This window comes from Triturus cristatus, chromosome 5_1 (genome assembly GCF_964204655.1).
Source record: "Triturus cristatus chromosome 5_1, aTriCri1.1, whole genome shotgun sequence".
NCBI classification, from domain to species: Eukaryota; Metazoa; Chordata; class Amphibia; order Caudata; family Salamandridae; genus Triturus; species Triturus cristatus.
The window spans coordinates 86,253,073-86,280,563 of NC_140587.1; the positions used below are offsets into that span (position 1 = coordinate 86,253,073).

The following is a 27,491-nucleotide window of genomic DNA, read 5'->3' on the forward strand; positions in this document are numbered from 1 at the left end:
TGTGTGGCTAGCCTACATGATCTGGAAACATGTAACCTGATATTTACAATCTGCACACGTATGGTTTGTGCACATAATCTGGAAACATGTGACCTGGTACTTACAATCTGTACATGTGTGTCTGGTACACATGATCTAGAAACATGTGACCTGATACTTACAATATGTACACATGATGTGGAAACATGTGACCTGATACTTACAACAATCTGTACATGTGTGGCTGGTACACATGATCTGGAAACATGTGACCTTATACTTACAATGTGTACATGTGTGGCTTCGTACTTATCAGTCAGATAAGTGTGGTTTATACTTCTATTTTGGAAAGCTTTGCCTAAAACTTATAATCAAGATGTGAGTGGCTGGTAATAGAAGATGTGATTTTGTAGTGAATTATGAAAAACTTCACTTTAGAGGTATACCGTTGTCATTTGTGTTCTTCCTCCTTACAGGTGAAGCTGCAGGACTGGCTGTGTCCTCTGAGGGGAGAGATGGGATACATGCTGGAGTCTAAACTCAAGGAAGAGGAACAATATTACACCATGAGGGTGAGTGGCAGCCTTGAGTCCTGTGCAATTAAAGATCTGCCATTTTCTATATGCAGATCTGTGCATGTGCCTGTTTAGGTTAGAGATATAGAGAAGCCAATGGTTCACCCCCAGCCTGGGTCTTGCTTCTACCAGATAAATATACTGGGTGGGGAGTCACTGTCAGAGAGGCGAAGGGGCCCAGATCTTTTCAGGGGTCTCTCTGAAAGAATCAAATACAAGTATTACTCTCCCGAGCTTTACGTAATAATCAAATGATTACATGGTCTGTGTCAGAATTTGTTTGCATGGACCGTGGGCTACTGACTGTAAGTGTGTCCATGGAGGCGTGTGTCTGTTATTTCCACACATTTTTCTGTTGGTGTGCTTGTATGTGTATGACAACAATCATTTGTCAGTGTGTGTGCATGAGTAATTAGTCATCTCTTTGTGAACGTGCACTTGCCTATGTCTGTACATGTCTGACTACAGGTTTGTGTCTGCTTGGGTATGGAAAAATCTGTGACTGTGTATGTGCACATGTGCATTTGTGTGTGTGTGCATCACTGAGTTTGTGTCTGAATGGGTCTGGAATCCCCTGTCAGTAAGTTTGTATATGCAGATATGCAGCTGTGTCTCAATTTTGGGTATTTATTTATATGTTTCTTTGCACTTTTCTTCTGCTGTCATATTCTGTATTCCAAAAGGTCACCATAACTAGATCAGGATTCCAGAATACTGATTACATTATTGCTGATGTGTGCTTATGATCAGCTTGTCACTAGCAACATAATATGCTTCTTTTAGTGGTGGCGTGTATTTAACGGCCGTCGGGGGCGAATCGCGGGGTATAAAAAATAATAATGAACCACTTACCACTATATCGCTGCTGATGCCACTTCTGCTGCCTCTCGGTCCTCTGCACCCGCTTCCAGGACTCCAGGGCTTGAAGCACCAGGCTCCCCGTACACAATCACAATGCTGCATGCAGCCTTGTGATTGGTCTGAGCACCGTGGTTTGATGCTCAGCGAGGGAATGGGAGCCTGGGCACACACCCCTACCAGACTGTAATGCAGCCTGGGTGGAGAACAAGCAAAGTGCTCATGGCGGTCTGACCAGCCCGAGATGGCCGGCCAAATTGTCATGTCAAGACGCAGCTGCAGCACTGCCTAGAGGACTAAGAATGGGGAATTACCACTTGCAACAGAGACACAGCTGCAACACTGCCAATAGGACTTAGAATAGAGGAGTTACTGATGAGACCAGAGGAGCAGCTAGAAGTACTGTCTAGAGGACTTAGAGCGAGGAATTTCCATTGGGTCCAGGAAAGCAGCTATCAGTACTGTCTAGAGGACTTACAATGAGGAATTACGAATGGGACCAGAGTAGCGCTACCAGCACTGTCTGGAAGACTTTGTATGATAAATTACCAAAGGAATCAGAGTAGAAGCTAGCAGCACTGTCTAGAAGACTTTGAATGAGGAATTACCACTAGGACTAGAGAAGCAGCTAGCAGCACTGTCTAGAAGACTTTGAATGAGGAATTACCACTAGGACTAGAGAAGCAGCTAGCAGCACTGTCTAGAGGACGTACAATGGGGAATTACAGATGTGACCAGAGAAGCAGGTAACAGCACTGCTAAGAGGGCTTAGAATGAGGAATTACCTATGGGGCCAGACTAGCAAGCAGCTAGCACCACTGTCTAGAGGACTTAAAATAAGGAATTACCACTGGGACAAGAGAAACAGCAGCAGCACTGTCTAGAAGGCTTAAAATGAGGAATTACCACTGAGGACCAGAGAAGTGGCTGCAGCACTCACTAGAGGACTAAGAATGAGGAATTACCACTAGGACCTGACAAGGAGATAGCAGCACTGCCTAGAGGCCTGAGAAGGAGCAATTACCACTGGGAACAACGAAGTAGCTGGAAGTACTGCCAGGTGGAATAAGAATGGGAAATTACTACTGGGAACAGATATACAGCTGCAGCACTGAGGACTTAGAATGAAGGAGTTACCGATGGGACACGAGAAGCAGCTAGCATTACTGTCTAGAGGACATAGAATGAGGAATTACCACTGGAACCAGAATAGCAGCTAGCAGTACGGTTTGGAAGACTTAGAATGAGGAATTACCACTAGCACTATAGAAACAGCGAGCAGTACTGTTTTGAGGACTCAGAAAGTGGAATTACCGACGGGACCACAGTAGCAGCTAGCAGCACTGTCTGGAAGGCTTAGAATGAGGAATTACCAACAAGACAAAAGAAGCAGCTAGCAGCATTTCCTAGAGGACTAAGAATGAGAAATTGCCACTGAGACCAGAGACACAGCTACTGCACTGTCTAGAGGACTTAGAATTGGAAATTACAGACGTAACCAGAGTAGAAGCTAGCAGCATTGTACTGAGGACTTAAAATGAGTCTCACTGGGACTAGAGAAGCAGCTAGCAGCACTGCCTAGAAGTCTTAGAATCAGTAAATACCACTGGGACTAGAGTCACAGCTAGCAACGCTGACAAGAGCACTTATAATGAGCAATTACAGACAGGACCAGAGAAGCAGCTAGCAGCACTTGGTGTAGGACTAAGAATCAGGAAATTCCACCGTGAACAGAATTGTTGCTGCAGCACTGCCCAGAGGACTAAGAAAGGGGAATTACCACTGGGAACAGATACACAGCTGAAGCACTGCCCAGAGGACTTAGAATGGAGGAGTTACTGAGAGGAAAAGAGAAGTAGCTAGTAGAAAATTCTAGAGGACCTAGAATGCGGGGTTACCATTGGAATCAGGCATGCAGCTATCAGCACTGTCTAGAGGGCTAACAATGAGGATTTACCAACGGGACCAGAGTAGCAGCTTAGGACTAGAGAAGTAGTCAGCAGCACAGCAGCACATCCTTGAGGACTAAGAATGAGGAATTACCACTGTGACCAGAAAAGTTGCTCCAGCACTGTCTAGAGGAAACAAAATGAGGAATTGCCAGTGGGACCAGAGAAGGAGCTAGAAGCACTGCTAAGAAGACTTAGAAGGAGGAATTACCGACAGGAGCAGAGTAGCAGCTAACAGTACTGTCAAGAGGCCTTAGAATGAGGAATTACCACTGCGACCAGAGAGGCAGCTAGCAGCACAGCCTAGAGGACTTAGAATGAGGAATTGCAGGCAGGACCAGGGTAGCAGCTAGCAGCACGGTCTAGAGGACATGGAATAATAATTACCGAAGGGACTAGAGAAGCAGTCAGCATCACATCCTTGAGGACTAACAATGAGGAATGACTACTAGGACCGGAGAAGCAGCTGCTGCACTGTCTAGAAGACTTAGAATGAGGAATTACCACTAAAACTAGAGACGTTGCTGCAGCACTGTCTAGAGGACTAAGAAAGAGGAATTATCACTGGGCCCAGAGAAGCAGCTAGCAGCACTGCCTAGAGGAATATGAACAGGGAATTACCACTGTGACCAGAGAGACAGCTGCAGCACTGCCTAGAGGACGTAGAATGAGGAATAACCAATGGGACCTGAGTTGCAGCTAGCAGCACTGTCTAGAGGACTTAGAATGAGAAATTACCACTGGGAACAACGAAGCAGCTAGCAGTACTGCCTAGAGTAATTAGAATTAGGAATAACTGACTGGACCAGAGAAGCAGCTAGCAGCACTACACATGAAGAAGCCAATCAAAAGCGATGAGCATGCTGAATGCCCATACACTGGATACAGCATGCCTCGCAGAGCAGTGGGAGAAATGTGTGATTAAGAAGAAGGTGGTAATCTACGACTTCCTGAAGAAACATGCTAAGATATGGACAGCTTGGTGATATTATAGAGGAATTTTTGTGGCGGCGATGGGGTTGGCGGGAATCGGGGAAGGTGGATATTCCTGTTTGTAACCCATTCGCTGACCATGCGGCGACCTGTTCACTCAGGTTTAAACTTTATAATTATTTCTATTCTGTGTGAAAGGTGAGCTGTCAATTTAGGGGAATATTTGGCATCTCTGGGAAATTTCAATAAAAATGATATAAAAAAAGAAGAGAAAGGAAACATGATGTGGAGGGGAGTGGATTGAGTAAGCTTTGCAGAAGGAATAATAAATGAACACCTATGCTGCTGCTGGCTGAGGATTTCATATTACTAGTTTCAGGAGAAAATATGGCTCCATTGCTTGGGGGAACAGTGGTAGAGAAAACTGCTACTTTTTCCAGGGCAGGAAATCCTTGCACCTGTCCTAGGAGGCGGAGAGGAAGAGTGAAGTACTAGATAGGAGGGAGTAAGGGAAGGAATGGGTGGGACAGAAAGGAAAAAGGAAGTGTGACACAGAAAAGGTGTAAGAGAATAGGATGGGAAAGGTGAGAAGAGAGTGGGAAAGAGGCATGTAAGAATAAAGAATGTGAGAGAAGAGTGTGACAACAGAAGCGAAGAATAAACATGAGAAGAGATTGAGAAAAGTGAGAAATGGAAGCAGAGGAGGTAGACACAAAAGAGGATAAAAGAGGAAACATATTCTCCCGTTGAATGTTCGGCTCAGAATCACTCTGGAACCCATGTGTCTAGTCACAACTGCAAAACAAGCTTGCTCCAAATCCCCCTTCTCTCATTCTGCTAGTTGCCCATTCTATGACCCTTGACTGTCTAGGAATGACCAAACCCGCCTTCTCATAGCAAGCCCAGCCCCTAAACACCTGTGCTGCCACCAGACAGTTTTCTTGGGTTAAATGTGTCTGTTCTAGAAGCACCAATCACTATAAATCACTCACATGTAATTCTTGGTGTGCTATTTTATATTTGTTTTGGCATAAATGTCTGACCATTTATCACAATTTTTTCTCAAAACCTAATGCTGCTGTATCCTTTGTGTAAGGGAGGGTAGCTTGCAATGCTGCTGCATCTGTTGTGTAATTGAGGGAAGCTTGTAATACTGTTGTGCCCATTGTGAGAGTGTGGAAATCTTGTAATACTGCTTGCCAAGCAGAGTCCACCATGCGAGGGAGGAAAGATTGTAATGCTGGTTCCAGAGAGAAGATTTTGACTACCATACCGCTGATTGCTCATGAGGGTTAGAGTCAATTTTTTCGGCTTTCATTTAAATAAGCCTTTATATCTGCATTCTAATACGTATGATTCTTACACTGATGCTGGCTCTGCATTAAGTGCATCTATATCTTAGGAACCCACATACTACTTAGGCATGCGTGATACCCCCTTATCGCTGAATTAGAGCCACATCAAGTAAATTATGGTTTTGTCTTTGGCGGGCTGGCCTTGAGGACATAGGCTTTGATCCCTCGTCCCGGTCTGATGCAAGTGACTGTCTGTGTCGTTCGCACATGAGCTTCATCAACACGCCTATTCTGGATCATTTAATGTTGCTCTTGGCTCCTATATAGAGATCTATAGCGCTCTTGCTCTGTCCTGATGAATAGCTCAGAATAATGGAGGTCGAATCGTCGATCCAGATAGGAGTCTTTTGTCTTTTTTTAAGCGATGTCCTGTTTGTTATTACATCCATCACACCCCACTACACCTTCTCTCCACTGAAAAGCACAAGCACTATTTCTTGTTGATTACAGTAAAAAAGTAAAGATATTTTGAAAAATAAATAATATATTTTTCTATGGAAATATGTTTCTTTGACCCTGTTACATTAAGCGTCTATAAAAACAACGGCTGGTGAAACTTCTAAAGAGATTTATTTCCATGTGAAATACTTTGTGATCACTGATACAATATCGTGGTAAAAAAGTTAGTTGACAAAAATATTGTGTCAAAAATATTGTTTAACACAGTAAGGTGTCCCTATACTGACTTTGGAGGGGCTAGATTCACTATTCATACTGCAGTCCAAGCAACAGTTAGTTAAGTGTTGCACTTCAAAGTGGTTAGATTTACTGTTCTCACTCCAACAGGAGGGAAAGTTTTGGACTTCAAAGTAATTACATATAAAGATTACAAATCCTAATCATTTACTAAAATATTGTTATATCTAATAAAGAAAATATTAAATAATATTATATATAAACAAATATTGTTACTTAATAAATTATAAAATAATACCATTCACTTCTCTAACTACAAAAATTCAAAATAATAAAATAAGTGCCAAATTATTTAGTTTATTTAGGGTTCCTTTTTCAACATCCTATGGGAGTGCCTTGGGGTCTCCTGGTTCTGGCAGGGGGTCACAACAGTAATGTCCAAAGTGTCCGGAGTAGAGGTCCCAATGGATGCTAGATAGCTCCTATTGATGATGAAGGGAGAGACAGACCACCCCAGATACATCGGTCTTTGGTGAGCCCTAGCCGCATGGGTCGCTAAGAGAAACATTGCAAGAAGATGGGGAGCTCCCCAAACTTCGTCTTTGAATGAATGGGAAAGAGATCTGGACTGGTACCAATGAGCTGAGGAGACGGTATATAAAAGTATGACATTTGTCGGGATTGTTCTGTTCCTTTTGGGTTCCGGGAGGCGGAATGCCCTATACCCCACTTAGGGGACATTATTGTGTTGAAGCAACCTAATGATGCACAATCATATGTGGTTCTAAAATTGTATGGTCTTATGAGCGAAATTAATTAAAAGAGTTTCAGAAAAAAACCTAAACATTAATTTAATTGTGAATGAAAAAAGCAAAGAACTAATGCAAGTAAAAGAGTACAATTATACACAATTAACTATCAATTACATCGAAATACCAATTAATATATGGCATATTAGAAGTTAATATCTTACCACCGTAGGCCCCTCAAATAAGTACCACAGTATTAAAAAATGCATATGCAATAAACATATCCACATTAAAATAATCATTATATGGAATACAATGTTAAAACAATTACCCAACAATTACAAAAATCAGTATTTTACAGAATTAATATTCACAAAATATATAATTTACCTAAAAATAAGGTATTATTACATTTAAATACATTTTATTTCAATTAACTACTCACCAGATTCCCTTACAAACCCAACAACTAAAATATAAATTAGCATTACTAACAATAAAATATACATAAGAATTAACAAATTAATTAAAAAATATAATATAAAAATGAAACAATTTACATAAAGAATAATTAATTAAATAATTAATTCACAATAAAAAGCGATTAACTATACAATCAAAATTATGCAGATTTTAGTTAACTTTCCATCTTACCCCTACAACCCCACAACCTGCTAATACACCGTAAATTACTAATTAAATTAAAAAATGAATTACTAAAACACATTAAAGTAATTAAAAAAACAATATTTTTACAGTTATGTTAAAGAAACGATATTAAAAACAACAATAATCCTGAAAATTAAATTATCTTCAAAAAATGGTATTCTTGACTACAATATACCTTTTCATGATATATTTGGTAGTAACCATATTTTTTTAAAAAATATTTAAAAAGCGATATTATATCCCAACATTCTGCTTTCCAGGCTGTACCTGTTGTGCGAAGGAGGAAAGCCTGCAATGCTGCTTTCCATGCTCTACGCATTGCATGTGGGAGGGATGCTTATGTTGCTGTCTGGGTTTGGTTGATAAGCATTGTTGCCTACTTTCTATTTGGCACTATAAAATGCCACTGTTAGTAGGGTTTAGTGAGCTGCCAGTGATTAATACTGTTTTAACTTCTGTTTGGAGGGCCTGACGGTTGTATGAATACAGAGAACAGTGATGATTGGTTGTATGTTTTTTTTAGGAGATTCATGTATAAAATAAAACCCAAATATATTTTTGCGGGTGTGTTATTTTACACGCAGGAACGATTTAATGACTGAATCAAATGTTTTATATTATGATGAGAAGAACGTATTTCCACACTTGTAGTTTTATAGCTTAAGCTGTGAAAACAATGTTGTTAGCCTTTTAACCTTAAGGAAGGATAAACATTAACACCATTATTTGAGAAAACATGAGAGGGAGATTTAGAGCAAGTATTGGGAAATTTAACCCATTTTTGTTTCTAGAGTCAGGGGTTTCATGCCTTATTTTGGAGTGTATGGAGAGGAGCTACTGAAGATCAAAAAGAGTGGTGGAGAACTAGGGATTGTGGAGAACAAGGGGTTGTGAGGGAACAAGGGGTGGTGGAGAACAAGGTTTGGTGGAGGACATCTTCAACGTCTACATGGCCTCACTCGCAGCCATCATCAGGGACGACAGACTCAACATTGTCTCCTACACCAATGACACCCAGCTTATCTGCTCCATCACCAAAAAATCCACTGACACCAGAAAAAACGTACACAATGGGATGAAGGCCATCACCACCTGAATGAGAGACATCTGCCTTAAACTCAACTCGATCAAGACTCAAGTCCTCATGCTGGGACCCACCTCCACAGCTGTGCTGACTCCTGGTGGTCCACTGTGCTAGGAACTCCACTCACACACGCGGACCACGAACAAAACCTCACCATCATACTGGACTCCTCGTTCACAATGTACTGCCAGATCAACGCCATCTCCTCATCATGCTTCCACATGCTTCAAAAGATGTTCATATGGACTCCCACCAAATCCAGAAAGACGGTCACCCATGAACTTATCAACAGCAGACACAACTACGGCAATGCACTCTATGCCGGCAACACCCAGAAACTCCTCAGGAAACTGCACAATGTTCAAAATGCCACAGCCAGACTGGTCCTCAACACCCCCCACCATAGCCACATCACCAAACAACTGCGCGAACTCCACTGGCTCCCAGTCAACAAAAGAGTCACTTTCAAGCTTCTCACTCACGTATACAAAGCCCTCCATGACGCAGGACCAGCATTTCTGAACCACCGCCTCTCACTATACATACCCACCAGACACCTCCGCTTCGTCCAACTGGCCCTGGCCACCATCCCACAGATCTGCAAGACCAGGACCAGAAGAAGATCCTTCTCCTACCTTGCCACCAAGACTTGGAACACCCTGCCTCTGCACCTCAGACAAGCCCCCATGCTGACCCAATTTAGGAAGGATCTCAAGACCTGGCTCTTCGACTGAACCCCAGCACCCAGACGGATCAGCAGCACCCCATTCCCCCTTCAGTGCCTTGAGACCCTCACAGGTGAGTAGTCACGCTATACAAACCTTGATTGATTGACTGGAGAACAAGGGGTGGGGGGGTGTCTCCATATAGAATGTATGCTGATGATCCAGAGGACTGGCTGAGAACAAGGGCTGGTGGCTGGTCCCGTGAAGAATGTATGCCAAGGATCCAGAAGAGTGGTGTAGAACAAGGGGTGGTGGAGAACAAGAGGTGGTGGGTGGCCTCATGCAGAATCTGTGTTGAGGATCTAGAAGAGTAGTGGAGAAGAAGGGGTGGTGGAGAACAAGCGGTGTCCAGTGGCCCCTTGAAGAATGTGCTGAGGATCCAGAAGAGTGGTGGGAGAACAAGGGGTGGTGGGTGGTACCGTGCATAATGTGTGCTGAGTATCAAAAAGTGAGGTCTGATTCATTACCAGGTGGCAGGTGGAGGGAGGTCTGTGTGCAAGTACCATATTGAGACAAAAATATGTTCTTCTCAATCTAGGGCCTATGGACAAGTTCATCCTATTATTCGTTCATCTCTTCAAGGTCCAGAATTCAAAGAGAAATATTTTGGGATGGTGTTCATGGCTCTCCAAAAATAGGGTAAGGTATCCCAGAGAGGTGGACCTAGTACATTAATGGATCTGAGATGCCTGGGGTTCAGCACTAGTAAAGCTAAAACAGACATTGCTAAGTCAAGTCACTACAGATGTTTCTTTTCCATCTTAAACATGCCCATCAGCGTAAGAATCGATAACAGTTGTATCTGTATGAGATGCTTGATGGATGGCTCTTCCTGGCCCTAAGGTAGGTGTGGAGATGAGTGGAGTGTGAGAGGAGACTGTGGAGACCACCAATGTAACCAGGAAGTAGAAGACCAGTAGGACACCAGCTAGGAATAGGTATAGAAGGACCAGTAGCAGGAGAAAGAGAACCAGGAGTAAAACAACCAAGAGGGTGAAGAATAGGAGCATTATAATGAGGAGTAAGGCCAGGATGGTCATGACCTGGAGGATCAGGAGGAAAGGAATCAAATAAGTTCAACCTGGATGATTATCAGGAACAGGCGCAAGGACCATAAGGGGAAGGGCATGGACCAGCACCAGGAGGCCCAGCACCAGGAGTATTGGAGGAGGAGTAGGCTCAGGAGATTCTGATCATGGGCTGCGTGGCCCATGTGGTCAGTAACAAGGTCTGACTGGGAGGTCTGACAAGGAGGTAGAGGTTTGGATGATGGATGCTGAGATGCGACTGCTGGGCCCTGGTGTTATGTCTATGGATCATGAGGTCCTACTGTTGTGCGCTAAGGTTCAGCTGCTAGGAGCAGAGATTAGTCCAGAGGGGCCTCAGATCCATCTTTAGGGTTGCAAGATCTGTTTAGTGGTCACAAAGTCTGTCTGTTGTTAGATATCCTGCTGTAGGGTGTCAAGATCCAACTGGTTGGTTCTGAGATCATGATGGTGAGCCTGATGCCCAGACTGGTGTGCCCAGCAGCCTGGCTGGTGTATTCTGGGCCATACCGGCATGTCTTGCGGCCTGACTGTTGAGTCCTAAGGCCTGGTTAATGTGTCATGAGCATTTGATGGTGGGAGGAATGGTCATACTGGTGGTGGGCAAAGTCTGGCTGTAGGCCTCTTACCTCTGACTAGTGAATTTCCAAAATTCAGCTGGTTTGTCATAATGTCAGAGTAAAGTATTCTGCGGGTTGGTTGCAGGTCTTGAGTGCTAACTGCAGAGAAAAAAGTCAATCTTGATACACAGTTTGTTTAAATGTACATGAAGAAGGGCAGTAAAAACACCTATACGCACAAAACCCCTGATATTCAAAAGGGGGAGGGAACAAGAGGCTATGGGGCAGTCAGGGTAAGCTGGCCCCCAAATAACATGTAACACACAACAAGAAGCTACCCAGGCTCGGTGTCTGATTTTTAAAGGAAGTAGCGGCATACTATGCCTGTTACCTATGTGGTGTTGGGCAACTCCAAAAATGTAAGGACTGTCCTCACACACCACCAGGTGTCATGCTTCATCATCGGCAGTCCTCGCTCTCTAAAAACCGCGTTTGATAGAGAGTGGGCCTTCACCTGGAGACAGGGAGGCACTTTTACAACTAAGTGGGAGCCCGTGCTAGGAAAGAGAGTGAGTAGTATAAACATCGATTTAAATGATACATGTAAATTGTAATTACGCAGTATTTGCTCAATATTAATACTAAGAGAGGGGACTCAGGGTTTAGTACATGGCATTCATCAGGGCATGAGGGATTCATCTTAGTCTCTTTCAGACTAGATAGGAGCCCATTTTCTCACACCCTGATGAATGCCATGGACCCTCCGGTCCACGATGGCAGAAACATGTTGGCAACACTGATGGAGATGGGGTACTAAACCCCCCGAGTCCCCTCAATTAGTTTTAATATTGAGAAAATACTGCACAATTAAAATCTACATGTAGAATTTGCATCGATTTTGATACTACTCATTCACTTTTCGCTTTTTAGAGAGCGAGAACTGTCGATAATGAAACATGACACCTGGTGGTGTGTGAGGACAGTCCTTAAATTGTTTTGAGATGCCCAACACAAGTATCAGGCATAGTGCGCCGCTACTTCCTTTAAGAATCAGACACTGACCCAGGGTAGCTTCTTGCTGTGTGTTACATGTTACATGTTATTTGGAGGCCAGCTTACCCTGACTGCCCTGTAGCCTCTTGTTCTCTCCCCGTATATGTGATTGTACAGCTGTCGGTTGTGGGAACACATTTGGGGCATTTAAGGTGACCAATTTTGTCACACTCACTGATAGAATTAATAGAATTGATTAATTCCGGACTTTCCCTGTAGTCAACATGGACTAGGCTAATGAACTGGCTTTTGATGAAGCCACCATAGTCGAGAACTTGAGAACACCATCTTTGTTAGCAGACAATGTAATCACACAGACACTTAAGAACTCTGATGAATGGGAAGCACTTGCGGTGAGTAAGAAAGAACAGGTCCGCTCTGCTTTCCATGGCGCCTTCATGACTGAATATCTGAGAAAAAACAGCGCACCCAGGGGACTGATAGTAACCAACAAACCTCACATTTTTCTCAATAACAAAGAGTTTAGAAAAAACAGGTCATACATTACATGGAAGTGCACAAAAGGCTCGTACTTCTCATCAATACGGCACGAAAACTAGCCGATCTTTTACTAGTGGATATTCAAACAAGTGAGAACAATTTGAAAACAACTCTACACATCTCTGTTTTCAAAAAGAAGTTGGAAGAGATTAATAACCAACACAATGAGTACAGAGACTATCTGACACAATCTAAACTGACAAAATTGAAGAATGATGTGCAGAAATTCAGCCATGAGACCACGGACCCGTTTGTTATAGAAGAATACTACGAGAGACCGCAAAGCCAGACAACAATTAAAAAACAACCAAGACCCCGACCTACCCCAATGAGCTGGACCTTCAGCTCCGGGGATGAACAGAGTAGCAGTGAGAATGGAGATGAGGGAACTTCGACGAGAGGACAGAGACAATTCTATCAAGAACCGCAACTACCACCTCCGACACCACAAATAGGCTATTGGAGGCAACCCTTTTACCCACAGGGTTTCCCGTTACAACAAGGCCCACTGCCTTTTTTATACAGAGGCCAAAACCACGGCAGAGGATGACAAAAGAACCAAAGACAAGTGGCCCGAGTCCACTGGGGAGACCAAACACCCAACATAGTCATGACAAGGAGCAGAGGGAGAGACCTGGGACCATCAACGAGTAAAAAGCATCAAATGTGGTAAACCTGAGCAACCACACCCTGACGCAAGATGAGGAGGCAGTTTTCTCAAAAGCATTAGGGTTTGTAACTATGCCTAAAAATGATCTTTTTACCCTTCGCACCGAACTGGCACAGTTTTTCAGGAAAATCAAACTAAGGGATTTCTTCGAGGAGAAGGATCTCGACAAGGAACAAGCAACTAACACCACGGGTTTCAGAAAAAAGTCTACTTTTGTATCCCACACACAATCAATCCCTTGCCACATATTGGATTTCAAACAGGTGGTTCTGAAGGAAGTCTATGCCATCAACTGCACACAAAACAAAGGGTTTCAGAACCTCGGATGCGGGGAAAGGACAGCACTTGAGAACTTGACAAGGAACACACAACTGGTCATAAAACTAGCTGATAAGGGTGGAGCACTTGTTGTAATGGACTAACATAGATACCAAACAGAATGTATGCATCTCCTATCAGACCGGGACAACTATGAGGTCGCTACAATGGACCCCAAACCAAGACTTACCACCAAGGTCAACACCCTGGTTGAGGAAGGCCTCGGCAATGATTAAATCACAATACACCATGCAGAATTTCTTGTGGGTGATGCCCCATGCACACCAAGATTCTACACCCTGCCAAAAAGTCACAAGAACAAGGACTCACCACCAGGAAGACCAATTGTGTCTGGTATCGGCTCGGTGCTCGAACCCTCATAGCAGTTTTGCAACTGGTTCTTGAAGCCTATTGTTCAAACCTCGGCATCCTATGTTAAGGATGCCAAGGATGTCTTATGTGTTCTAAAATACATGGATATTGACCCCAATGAAGACTGGCTGATCACGATGGACAGAGAAGCACAATACACGAGCATCCTGCAAAAACGCACACTGGCAGTAGTCAAACACCTCCTTAAGGAAAAGGAGTGGGACTTCCTAACCCCACGTAACTTCATCATGGTGTTCGCAGAGATTGCTTTCACAGAAAACATTTTTGAATATTAGGATACCAGTTACCACCAGATCAGGGACATGTCTATGGGAAGCACCTTTGCTCCCAGCATGGTGTGCCTCTATGTACATCAGTTTGAGGAAGACCACATATACTGCCAAGAAAACCTCTTCAAACAACAACAGAAGTTATGGTGTAGGTATATTGACAACGTCCTCATCGTCTGGCATGGAAACCAACAACAAGCAATGGAGTTTTGTGAATGGGTAAACACGAGAGACAAACACCTCAAATTTACACACAGCATTAGCAAAGACAAAGCTGTATTTCTGGATCTGATGATCACCCTAGACGAAGAAGGGTTTAGAACGAAAGTTCATAACAAACCAACTGACAAGAATAGACTTCTTAGTATGAGAGCTTCCATCCGAGGGCACTGAAACAAAACCTCCCGGTGGGACAGATCCTACGCGTGAGGAGGAACTGCTCTTCTTTTGAAACATATGACAACCAAGCCCAATCCCTGGAAAGCAAACTGATCCAACACCACTATCCAAGAAAAATGATAACAAGGGTGGGAAAAAAACCTGTAACAACAATCGAGAGGCACTGTTGGAACATCATGAGAAAGAAGAAAATGATAAGGTGGTATGTGTTTCCACATATATTCCAATTTCTAACAAAGTGCAGAGCATCATTCGTAAACACTGGTGCATACTTAATGGGGCAGGTAAACAATGGCCTGCACCAATGTTCGCATTCAAGAGGAACTCCAACATCCGAGACAAACTAGTCCATGCCAAAACATCATAGCAAAAGACTCAGACCCAGCAAACTTTATGGGATCATCAGAGACCGGTTGGACATTACCCCTGTGGAAACTGTGTGACGTGTCAATATACCCATCACACCAATGAAGTTGACATACAAACGGGTAGACCATGGGTTCTAAGGAACCTTACAAACTGTAACAGTGAGAATGCGGTATAGCTAATCAAATGCCCCTGCAACCTCTTCTACGTGGGCATGACACTCCGGAAACTTAAAATAAGAATTAACAAGCATCGAAGCACCATCAGATGCAAGGAGAGCAACACAAACCTGACACGCCACTTCTTGGAGCACGGACACTGTGGTAAAGACCTAGAATGGGTAATCCTGGAGAAGATGCACACAGGCACCCCAAACATACAAAGGAAATTACACTTCTGCGAACAACGTTGGGTGTACCACCTTAAGTCTTGTAATCAGGGCTTAAACAATGATATCCCATGGCTCCAGATAGGTTAAACAACCAAAGCCTGAGGGATGGAGTGGTCTCTACCTCCCTTCTGAGGGATGGAACACATATGCCTGGTTTCATCATCATTTCTGCAGACTGTGTATATCTTTAACACAACATCTTCCCTTTAGGGCATCGTTCTTTCACTGTTCAGTACTTACACCCTGACATTCTGCCTTTATTCTCATTCCTAACCCCACCAGCCCTTTCATAAAGCCCTTAGATCTTAAGGACGCTGAAGTACACAACGTCCTGCTAGCTGCCCTCAGTCTGGGTAACTCCCGCTTTCCTAAAGTCCATTCTCGTTATTTATGCTATTAATACCCGATCTATGTATATTGCTCTGGACTCGGAGGAGAGTCTTTACACCTCTCTCATTCTGCGCGGGCGCACACCGCACCCGCAACTCAATTTCACCGGCGCAGACACAGGACCTCTCCCATGGGGCAATGCGCATGACCCCGCCAGTCCGCTATCACTGCGGCACGGACACAGTACCACTACTGTGGGGTTATGCAAATGACTGCACCCGCCACCTTTCAGCATGATACGCTGCAGTAAGGCGCTAATTACATACCAGTGTGTCTCCTTCTTACGACACGCCAGTCAGGCAGACCTCATGACAGCGGATGCGAGTCGATCTTTCTGAGCGTCATAAGGCACAAAAAGGGTTATTTATCCCAGCTGCAACCCATTAGTAATTTGGGCGGCGCACTCCCACACCTCAATGATTCAATTAACGTTTTGGAAGCATTTATAAACCCTGCTCCCTGCCTCCTTCATTTACCAGCGGGGAGGCAAGGAGGAGAGTACGTAGGAGCATCGCGATGCATGAACCTTGAGGCAGTAAGGGGTTGTATGAATGCTTGATAAAAAGCCTGGAGTTTGCCTCCTTTTCCAGTATGAATGAATCGCTGTGACAAAGTCCTAACAAAATGTATATATTGTTTTTTAATCTCTCCCAACTCGGTCTACAGAATGTGACTACAGGGGACATCCCTATCCCTAATCTGGGGTAAGATTGTGAACTGGTCTCACGACGTTTGATTCTTCATGTGCACCATTCATTAGCAGTGACACGCTTGTTCACAATCACATGAATTATAATGTATATTTGCATGTTCTCCAGTGTTAGCTTAAACTCTTTCTGATACTGTGATTTACCTTATCTTTACAGGTTTTTGGAGTCTCATAGTAGAGTCAGACAAAGGTCACCCTACTTTAGTGGATTCGTCTTAGTCTGTAAGGTGCACATGCATCAAAATTCTGAAAAGCGAGTCCTTATTAGCGATAAATAAGGAATCGCAAATAAGGATTTGTTGTTCGGGATGCATGTACAGATTCGGTAAAATTTTGCGATTCCTTAAAAATCGCTAAAACTAACCGAAAACACAATAGGGATTCCTTAAAATAAAGAATAGCAAATACCGAATTCGGTATTACCAAATTCGGTATTTGCGAATTCGGAAATAGCGAATTCGCAAAAAACGGGTCGCCCCTTAAGCAGGCTGATGACATCCCAACCAGGAAGTCATCCAGCCCATGCCTCATTCATTACCCTGAGGAGCTCAGAGGAGGAGGCAGAGCATAGAAGCTGAGCTAAGAGACTTCACCCTCACAACCCAGCCAGACTACAGTTATCCAGGATGGACAAGAATGCATCTAATCCATCAGCGACGCCCAGGAAGAGGAAGAGAAAGTTCTCTGACAGGGAACTGGAGCATTTGATAGAGGGGGTGAGCAGACAGCATGATAAGCTGTTTGGGAAGCTGTCACTCAAGGTGCCCGAAGCCGAGAAGCGCAAGATATGGCTGCGCATTAGGGAGAGGGTGAATGCTGTTGAAGTCACGCACCGCAGCAGAGACGACCTGAAGAAGAGGTGGTATGACCTCAGGGAAAGGGCAAAGGAGTGCATTGCCGAAAGGGTGAAGGAAGCAGCTGGCACAGGAGGGGGGCCATCCAGAGTACCTGCCAACACAGCCCTGGAGGAGCTCGTTGAGGGGACCATTGAGCCAGAGGCAGTCGTCGGAGTAACCCAAATGGACACCTCCGGTGCAGCAGCCACAGAACAAGGTAAGATGCATGCCTGCGCTGATACGCTGCGCATTGTATACCCATGCCCATCCCCCCAGGTTAATCACAGTGTGCAGGGAGAAGTGCATAACACATATACCCTCACATTAGTATTGCATCATGGGAGTTGTAGTCATGTTAGCCAAGTGTGCATGTATGATCACCAATGCACAATAAATGAGACCAGCAGTACAGGCCCAACAGTGTGTCTAAATATGTCATTTATTGTAGTAAAAGTATGCGGAATGATAAACAGATATAGTTACAAAATAAACTAACAATGCACTGTTTCACACACAGATGCATCTCCGGTGGACTCTGATGACAGCGAGCGCCTCATCATCTCCGAGACACCGGCAGAGACCGATAGAGAGACTCCGCAGGAACGTCAATCCACACCACCACCACCGACAACACCACCACCACCACCACCGACAACAACACCACCACCACCACCGACAACATCACCAAGACGCAGGGCACATGTCCCCTTCCTGCAGGTGATGGATACAGAGCCGAGACCAGCACCCACAAGTGTTCCCAGTCAGACACGTGTCACTCCGACAGCATGTGGCCGAGTCACACAGCGGCACAGGTCCATGCGCAGTATTGCTGAGCTCTCCGAACAGCCAACAAACGTCTATGGTGGTGTAGAGGCCCAGATGCTGCTGTTGAGCGCCTTCCAGTGGAGACATATGGGAACAATTAACCTCAATCTCTCCAAACTGACAAAACACATGTGTATTTTGACAGACGCTGAGCGTCACATGACCACAGTTGTAGCCGAGGGGAATCGTGACATCAACAAGAGCTTACAGGAGCTCACCCGTGCCATCCTAGCAGGACAACACAGTGAGCGCAGGAGGCATCGGCAGAACTTGCTCCGTACTACTGCATCTACCAGGGCCATCACCAAGCTCTGCAACAGCACTGCAGTTTTTTCGCGCCGCTCCGTGTCACTGCAGGTCGACCTAGGGCATTACTGTGGGGATGTAGCGAAGGCCTTAGGCCAGGTGACCACTGCAGTTGGACACTTACAGTCTGGCACATTTAGTGCCAGAAACTTGGGAGGGGAGGAGGGCAGTGAGGCGGCATCGAGTGTGAGTAGCGTGTCCGTGCCGGAGACCAGTAACAGGAGGCGCAGTTCGCGCAGCTCTACAGCCACAGACACACAGCGTGGTGAGGTAGAGGATACACGCGACAGGAGGCTGGGGGTACGTGGGAAGTGGCACTAGACATTCAGTCCCGCCTATTTGTCCATGCTGGTGTAACCATGGGCCACTTGCATATTGCATTTGTACTCCCGTGATGCCAACGGATCTGCTTTTTCCACAATGTGTAGAATCACTGTCATGTTTTCTACTCATGTAAATTCACTTTGACAAGTGCTCATGTGAAGTAAACATTAGCACTCCACAATATATTGTCATGGCTCATTCTTACCTGGTTCTGAAGTAATGTTGTGTGATGTATGTCCGCCTCCTTTGACCTTCAGCTGTGTTTGGCAAGTGTGACTGTCGGTGTTGTGCGGGTGGTTGGTCATCCCGATCGTTGTCATTTCTGTCCATCTCTATGGCTATCCCCCTTCTGGTTGCAATGTTGTGCAGCATGGCACATACTGCTACAATCCTGCAGCAGGTCTCAGGGTTATATTGCAAAGCACCACCAGTCTTATGTAAGATCCTGAAGCGACTCTTCAGGATCCCAAATGTTCTCTCAACCATATTTCTGGTGCTAATATGTGCCGCATTGTAGCGTTGCTCCTGTGGTGTTGCTGGGTTGAGGTAGGGGGTGAGGATATATTCCCGTAAGGCGTATGCGCTGTCACCTACAGGGGGGGGAAGCAAAGGCTTAGCGGCAGTAATACAAATACATATGTGATACTGATGTAATGAATAGGTATGAGTATGTACCAAGCAGGAGTCCCAGTCCGAATTCACCATTGAGCAGACGCCTGTGGATGCCACTGTGTCTGAATATATACGAGTCGTGTGTGCTCCCTGGAAATTGTGCCACTATGTCTGTAATTATGTGCTTGGCATTGTACATCACCTGCACGTTGATTGAGTGATAGGACTTCCTGTTACGGAAGATGTACTCATTGGCTGAGGGGGGACAGATGGGGACATGCGTGCAGTCAATGCATCCTATGACATGGGGGAATTGGGCCACCTGGTAGAAGTCCTGTTTGGTCTGGTTCAACTGCTGTGGGGTTGTGGGGAAGGTGATGTGGGTATGTATCATTGTCAGCATGGCATCAATGAATTTATGGAAGAAGCGTGAAGGTGCGCTTTGTGAGACGCCTCCCGCTACCGCTACGACCCCCTGGAAACTTCCAGACGCCAGTAGGTGCAGGCTGCCTAGGATCTGGACGTCCGCAGGAATGGCATTGGTCCTACGGGTCAGGTGCTGCAGTAGTGGTTCCAGGTCAGCAATTAGGCGCATTATCATTGCACGATTCAGACGGTACTTGTCATATACTTCATTCTCATTTTGGCCCAGCAATGTAATGCGCACTCTGAATACCCTCTCCTGGATCCTCCTCCTGCGCTGTGCTGCTGCATTTATTCTCATCCTCCTTGCGAGCACGTAGAGGGCTGCCATTTTGGAAAAGAATACGGGGTCTCCAGGGCCATTTTTGAAGGGTTTCTGATTCATTACACCTGTGGTACACTTTTCTTTTTTTTTGGTGTTTCAGCAACTTTACCTCCTGGTTGAGATTCCCCTTATTCTGCTCATGATAAATAGCGATTTTGATGGTTTTTGATATTAGCGATTTTTGATGCATTCTTTTGCGATTCTTTGTTTGCTAATCGCTATTGGCAAGCGCAATTGGTGTTTTCGCTATTTACGATTATTTAGTTTGCAATTCAGTAATTTACCGGGGTTTATTTTAGAGATTCTTTAGTTTTTTCGCTATTGGGGTTGATGCATTGGAATCTGTTGTTTGGCGTTCGCTAACGGCCTATTTTAGCGATTTGCTAATTTAGCGAGGACAATTTTGCTTGATGCATGTGCCAGCTAGAGACTAGACAGGAGCCCATTTTCTCACGCCCTAATGAATGCCATGGACCCTCCTGGCCATCATGGTGGAAACATGTTGGCAACAATGATGGGGATGGGGTACTAAACCCCTGAGTCTCTCTATTAGTTTTAATATTGAGCAAATACTGCACAATTAAAATTTACATGTTGCATTTGCATCGATTTTTATACCACTCACTCACTTTCCTAGCATGGGCCCCCACTTAGTTGTAGAAGTGCCTCCCTGTCTCCCGCTCTCTATCAAACACGATTTTTAGAGAGCGAGGACTGCCGATGATGAAGCATGACACCTGGTGGTGTGTGAGGATAGTCCTTACACTTTTTTAGATGCCTAACACCATATAGGTAACAGGCATAGTGTGCCGCTACTTCCTTTAAGAATCAGACATCAAGCCACAGTAAAAATACCTCTCATGAAAATTCACACTGACAGTGCCTTTAGCATTCGATGTCTCAAACCAAGGCCCTTTCAGTTTCTCACCAATTTCGTAGGAGCAGCAGTGGGGTGCATTCAGCCCTCCTGCAGCAGTAAAATCTCACCCAGTAGCAGGAAACTTCCAGGCACACACAACATTTTTTCAGGTAACTGTGCCTGGGCAGCTTGTGACTTGGAGGGTCGCAGCAGGAGTGGCAGCTTCTATCTGTGGCCATCTAGTTGGCATCTGGCTGTAGGTCATGTCTCGCTCTGGCACTCCATGAATGCTTGACTTATGGTACGACTCACTCCAACACACCGGTGGGTGTTGACTCATTGTGCGGCTCACTCTTGACACTTTGGTGAGTATTTGGTACTTCTTCTTGGGCATAATAGCCACATGCCTGCAGGTGGTGATTCTTTAACATGGCAGATTCCAGTCACTATCATTGGCATACACATTCTTAAGACACATTCTTAAGATGACACCCGCGAGTCTTCACGAGGCACCCATGGGGCAACTCTGCTTTCACCTAGTCTTCAGGACTAGTCCCGACCCAAAGACAAACTTCGGCCATCCGTCAGTCATGCGGTCCACTTGTGGGGCACGCAGGCCACCAGCAGGCATTTATCACAGCTTCAGTTGGGCCTGCCATGCAGGCAAACAGCTCCAGGTGACTTGGTTGGTATGACAGGGATAAACAACAGGGATAAACAACAAAGATCCTACTGCCATGTCAGACAGTACAGTGATTACTCCAGCACACTTGCTTAGGGAGTCAGTTTTGGATGGACTCTACTCCTGCAACAGTCCCTTCCACAATCAGATCCTCCTGCAGGGTTGGTTCTTCCTTTTCTCATTCTCAGGCAGGATATCCTGGCACCCAAGACAGTGGCTCATCCTTCAGATCGGAGTCCAGGTGATGTTCTCTTATGTCTGGGGAGTTGGCGGCCAGTACAACACCAACCCTTGGCTGCTTAGTACTGCCTGAGTACTCTGCCGAGTACCCCTTACTCAGTAGAAGAAATCACAACAACAATGGGTTTTGGAGTCCCACCCTGTCTATCGATTTCACAGATGGATGATTTGTTTTCCATGTCTACTTCCTTGGAACCAGTTTGGGTTGGTTTCCCTTTTTGTGTGTCCTGGCCAGGCCACCTTCCAGGCCTGGCCTTTGTCTGCAATGAAGCTCTGCCCTGCAGGATGGTTTCCAGGTGGAGGGACCACCTTAGGGGGGTGTGAGCAGGCTTCACCCAGATTACATAGATCAAAACAGACACAAGAATCTTTGCCTTTGCAAAGGACTCCTTTCCCTCTCAACAGATACTGCAGGCCTCACCCTGCACCCCCTACCATCTCCTACCAGAAGCTGTAGTCAGGCTCATTTATTGTCCAATATATCAGGAACGGTTCTGAAACTTCTAAAGAAAGCCTGTCTCCTCTTTCCTTACTACAGTGCCTGGTGCTCCCCCTTCCATTTAGGAGATGGCAGCAATATACATATGAGGTCTAGGAAAAGCAACCTCTTCTGCATCTTGTCTCTAGTACAGGCTGTGTCCTCCCAAAATGAATCCCGCAGGCCTGTAACACTTGTGCACGCCACACTATCTATCCTGGCACATAAGCACATCACATGTACAACACCCGGGATGTCATTGTTGAAGATTAGTGGTTCATCGTGTGCAGCGTAACTTTAGATAAATGTGCCTGTAAGTGTGTAATGACGTCTCACAGGTAAAAGGCCTGTCTGTATAATTCAACATCCATGGTACGCTGCTAACACCATGCTTCATGCGTGAAACCTACAACACCAACGTTCACTGTGAGGGTGTGCAATTCAGAACAGTTTCTAGAACTGATCATTGTCACAGACCAGGCCTAGATCACCGCAGGCACACAGGATCGGTGTGTGGCTTCACCAAAAATGTATAAAAACAGGATCACAGGTATATGTAGGGGACACAACTGTACTTCACGAAAGTGACATTACCATTCCAACAATGGTGGAAATTAAATGTGAGAAACAAAATCAAAATATAAAAGCAGTACACATCTGAGAAAATTCCATGTGATATTACATTTATTGAACAACGCACAACGAGTGGCAATGGACAAGGGCCCACAGAGTTCAATCACTGGAAACACACAGGTGTGAACATCATCAACCTCAACCACCAAAATACAGAGAAAGGTCACACCACAACCTTTACCCCAGACCTCCTGAATAAAGAGCCCATCCCCTTTGACGGATCAGACACTTCAAAATGAAGCCTCTATATTGACTCTGCCGGTGGGTCCTTGTCCTCCTCAGCACGTCTTGCCCTCATTAAAAGGGATGCATGGATCCAGTTCAGTAATCCAGCACACTTCACAGCAGTATCGGTCATCAGAATAATCTGGTAGAGACCGCACCAACGCTCTTCCAGTCAATACTAGCGGACATGAGGTTTCACATGAACCCATTCTCCAGGGTTCAGATCAAGGCAGGGAATCACACTCACAACTGGGGTGGCAAAGTCAACCAGGCGAGAAACAAAAAACACTGTGTCAGCCATTCCTTTACAGTATTTAAGTAGTACATCATCAGCGATATTGAGAAGTGCAGCAGTTGGTGCAGACGGTATTCTCTTTGCTCTCCCCATTAATAGTTCATGTGGGGAAAGTCCTGTTCTCTTGCATGGAGTATTTCAGATGCTCATCAATACTAAGGGAAGGGCATCTGACCATTTCAAAGACCTTGAAGCACACACTTTGGCCAGTTTTGCTCTGTTCGTCCTGTTAACACTCTCTACAACACCTGTAGCCTCTGGTTGATAACGGCAGTGAAATCTTTGGTCAATCCCTAATGTCCTGCACAACAGCTACACAATCTCATTCTTGAAGTAAGTACCTTGATATGATTCTCGACAGGCTGGCATGCCAAAACGAGGAGTAGCTTGGCAAACGTCAGACTATCATATCTCCTAGTGGGGTATTTCTCAACCCACCTAGAAAACAAATAGACTTTTACCAAAACATACCTCAGTTGATTATTCCACGGTATCTCAAAGAAGTCAATCTGGTGCCTACTAAAGTGTCCATCTGACTTGTCAATATGACTTGTGGTTACAGTGACTCTGTTCTCCACATCCTGTCGTTGACACACCACAATCTTTGACACAGACTTTCGGCCATACTCTGGACATGGAGATTGTTCCAATATTTTCTGAATAACAGGACCATGCCATCCGTCCCCATGTGTGTCTGGTCATGCACGTGTTGGACCATTCTGGACAACATGGAATTGGGGAAAACAGGTTTTCCCTCACTTGGTACCCAAATATCACTGGCATTCTTTACACATTTCACCTTTTCCCATTCAGACTGGTCTGTTATGGGCATGTAGTGTTGTAATTCTCGCATTTCATCAAAGGTGTGTATAGTATTCAACAACATGTTTGATATAGCATCCCTCTCACCATCCACTTCATTTAAAAGGAATGAATTAGCTTCCAGGGCACAGTAGAGAGGCATTTCATCTGCATACATGTTGCCTCTGGTTAAAAAGTCAAATCCACTCTGATGAGAAGCACACTTTGCTACTGCAATCTGCAGAGAAGAAGCATTCAGTAAATTTGAAATATATATGCTGTTGCATATTTGGGAACCCACATATGTCCGGAAACACCTTTGGGACCATATTTGCCAAAAGTCATGCACAACACCAAATCCATACTAGCTGTTTGTATAGATTGTGACTCCCAATCCCTTAGATGCATAACAGGTTCTAGTAAGTGCAATCTGTTCTGATACTTAAACAGATGTCACATGACATAGGTCTGGCACTTTAACAACTACCGCAATGGTACCGACAGAATAGGCTGCTCTTAAAATGGCACATCTGACTCTTAGACATGAACCAGCTAGTCAGGTCTTGCTTTTGTGCATAATTCAGTCACATCAGCACAGTTATGATCATATTCAATGTATATCTTTTTTTGGGGCTCGCCTGAGCCAGAGCTTTAGTAAACGGGGGATTTGGAAGTGCAAACTAGTGCTTTTCAGGCCTCCAAATACAGTGCATGTGCGCCGGGCGCGCGCATCATTTGTCAGCTTGCCGATTCACTTTCGCGGCCGCTTTGATGTTCTCAGTGAGCCGCGCGGTCACTGAGAACATCAAAGCGGCCGCGAAAGTGCTCACCATTTGCCACCCCCTCCCTTTGCGTTTTAGTAACAAACCAAACACTCCTGGCCAACTTCCTCAGAGCGTGACAGGCAAAAAGCTTCATACTAGAAGTTAGAGACAGTAATGGATAAAGCGCTCACGAGAGGTAGCTAAAACTGTTGCTTTCAGGATTTCTATATGGACCTCTACAAGAGAAATCCTACAAGCCCAACTCATCGCAAACAATATTCAAATTTATTTTTGGATAGACAATCCCAAGGAGAGGCAGACCGGCTCAACACATGGAACTAAAGAACCACACAGCGATGCCCTTAAACCTGCTTGCAGGACCCACTCCAAGCACGCGCCCTCCCCACTGAAGGCGGACTATAAACTTCCAATATCTTGACTTTTCTTTCCTACGCAGGTTCTTTAACTCGGTGACTTTCAATGCTCTTTGCTGTTTTTCACCTTATGCATTTCCGCTCGTAGCCGGGTTCACCTTCTATCAAAAACTGTTCAGCTTTAACGTCCGCTGTCACGTCATTACCCCGGGGGTCACCACACTGGTGGCCCTTCAGCAGTGAACTACAAATCTGGTTTCACGTTCCTAACGCGCTGTGTGATCTTAAGTCATCTCACCAGCTGTGCAAGATTCGGGAAGCATCGCATTCACCACGGGGGACAAACCTATCATATGACTGACGCACAGTGTGCTCTTATCACGTTCTGTGCAATCTGAAGCAAGCAACTATTCCGGGACACAGGTGTTGAACCACAGCCTCACATCCACCGTGTCTGAAATACACCTACTATATTTGAAAGAAATCGTAATAAATAATGCTAGATACTAGAAGGTTTTTTCACAAGTAGCTGAAAGGCTGGAACATATTTACAGCTGAGGTTACACTGTACAGCGATGTGATCCGTGCAACAGGTGTGCAATCACATGATCACAAGTCCCTGCGTGAAACTGCACCACACCCACCCCGAGCTCCGAACACCACAGTAAAGAGCAGGACACAGGAACACAAAATGAAGCCTCGTCTTACTAATGAGAATGCATCCGTGTATCACTGAAGCAAGTGAGAGGCTTCGAGGTACATTCAAGGCAGAGGATGAGGGTTCATCACTTTGGGGTGAGACATAAGGACCCTCGCACGGATTGTGTACCCCACACCTCCATCACTAATCTCCAAAACTAGAAGATGCCACAGGAGCACCCCACAGACCCCAATGGACGGGGTTACTAACATTTGGCATCAATAATGTGCATGAGGGAATGAATATAGAAAAACTGAATATTTATAAAATACCTTCAGTACATTATAAACCCCACAAATGCAAACCGAGGAAAACACGAAAAATATGACATTTATTCAAGAATTGTGTTCATATAAACAAATATTCCAAACCATTGTGTAAACATTTCATCAGTAATAAATAATGGGAAAAGATATGCGCTCAGTGTGGGCACACAGTGAGGATAGTGAAGGTGGCCATACAAAAACAAGCATTGGCATAGCCAATAGGTCTCGCTTTTGGGACCTTATAAGTATTTAGTTATGCAGCACAATATCCTTGGTACAATAACATCAACTATTGCATAGCTAAAAACGTATAAGGTCCCAAATGCGAGACCTATTGGCTATGCCAATGCTTGTTTAATGTGAAATGTTTTCTCTCATATAATATGCACTTTACATTACATTGTCCGAACTTTTTACAGATTTCTTTTAATCATGTGTTTTTTATTTAGGAGAATATTTTTTTATTTTTACCAATTGAATGGTGAAAATAGTCAGAACAGCAGTTTAATTTTTACTATTGCAGCAAGAATTCCAGTCATGAAGGGGAACACATTTGTGATTGTGAATATTCGATAAACAAATCTACAGTTTCAGGCGCTATGTGAATATGTTTTTTTTTTTTAGTTTGAGTTTATTGAAAACCAGAGGATAAAGAACAATACAATAGTGACATAATAAAAAACAAATGATGAATAAAGGAAGTGTAAGGAGGGGAGGGGGGCGGGAAGGAAGAGGGGGGAGGGAAGGAAGGGGGGAGTACATCATCATATTATAAAGATTAACGAAGAAAATATGAAATTAAACACTGTAGGCAGAATAAATAGGCAGACATGACATTGCTATAAAATAAAACATCAAAACCAATAAAAGAACAACGGGGTGCAATCATGGTGGTTTCCGAACATCATCTGATGTATTAACAGCATTCACAGTGGAGATATTCAGA

At 44.6% G+C, this 27,491-nt stretch overlaps 1 protein-coding gene across 1 annotated transcript in view; it reads left to right on the plus strand.

The window, feature by feature from the left end:
* Positions 1 to 27,491, plus strand: part of LOC146830278 (E3 ubiquitin-protein ligase TRIM39-like) — a 210,551-nt gene that overhangs the window by 134,657 nt on the left and 48,403 nt on the right. The window contains exon 2 of the mRNA XM_085604036.1: positions 456 to 551. Within this exon, the coding sequence (XP_085460162.1) occupies positions 456 to 551 (96 nt within the window). The remainder of the gene's footprint in view (positions 1 to 455; positions 552 to 27,491) is intronic.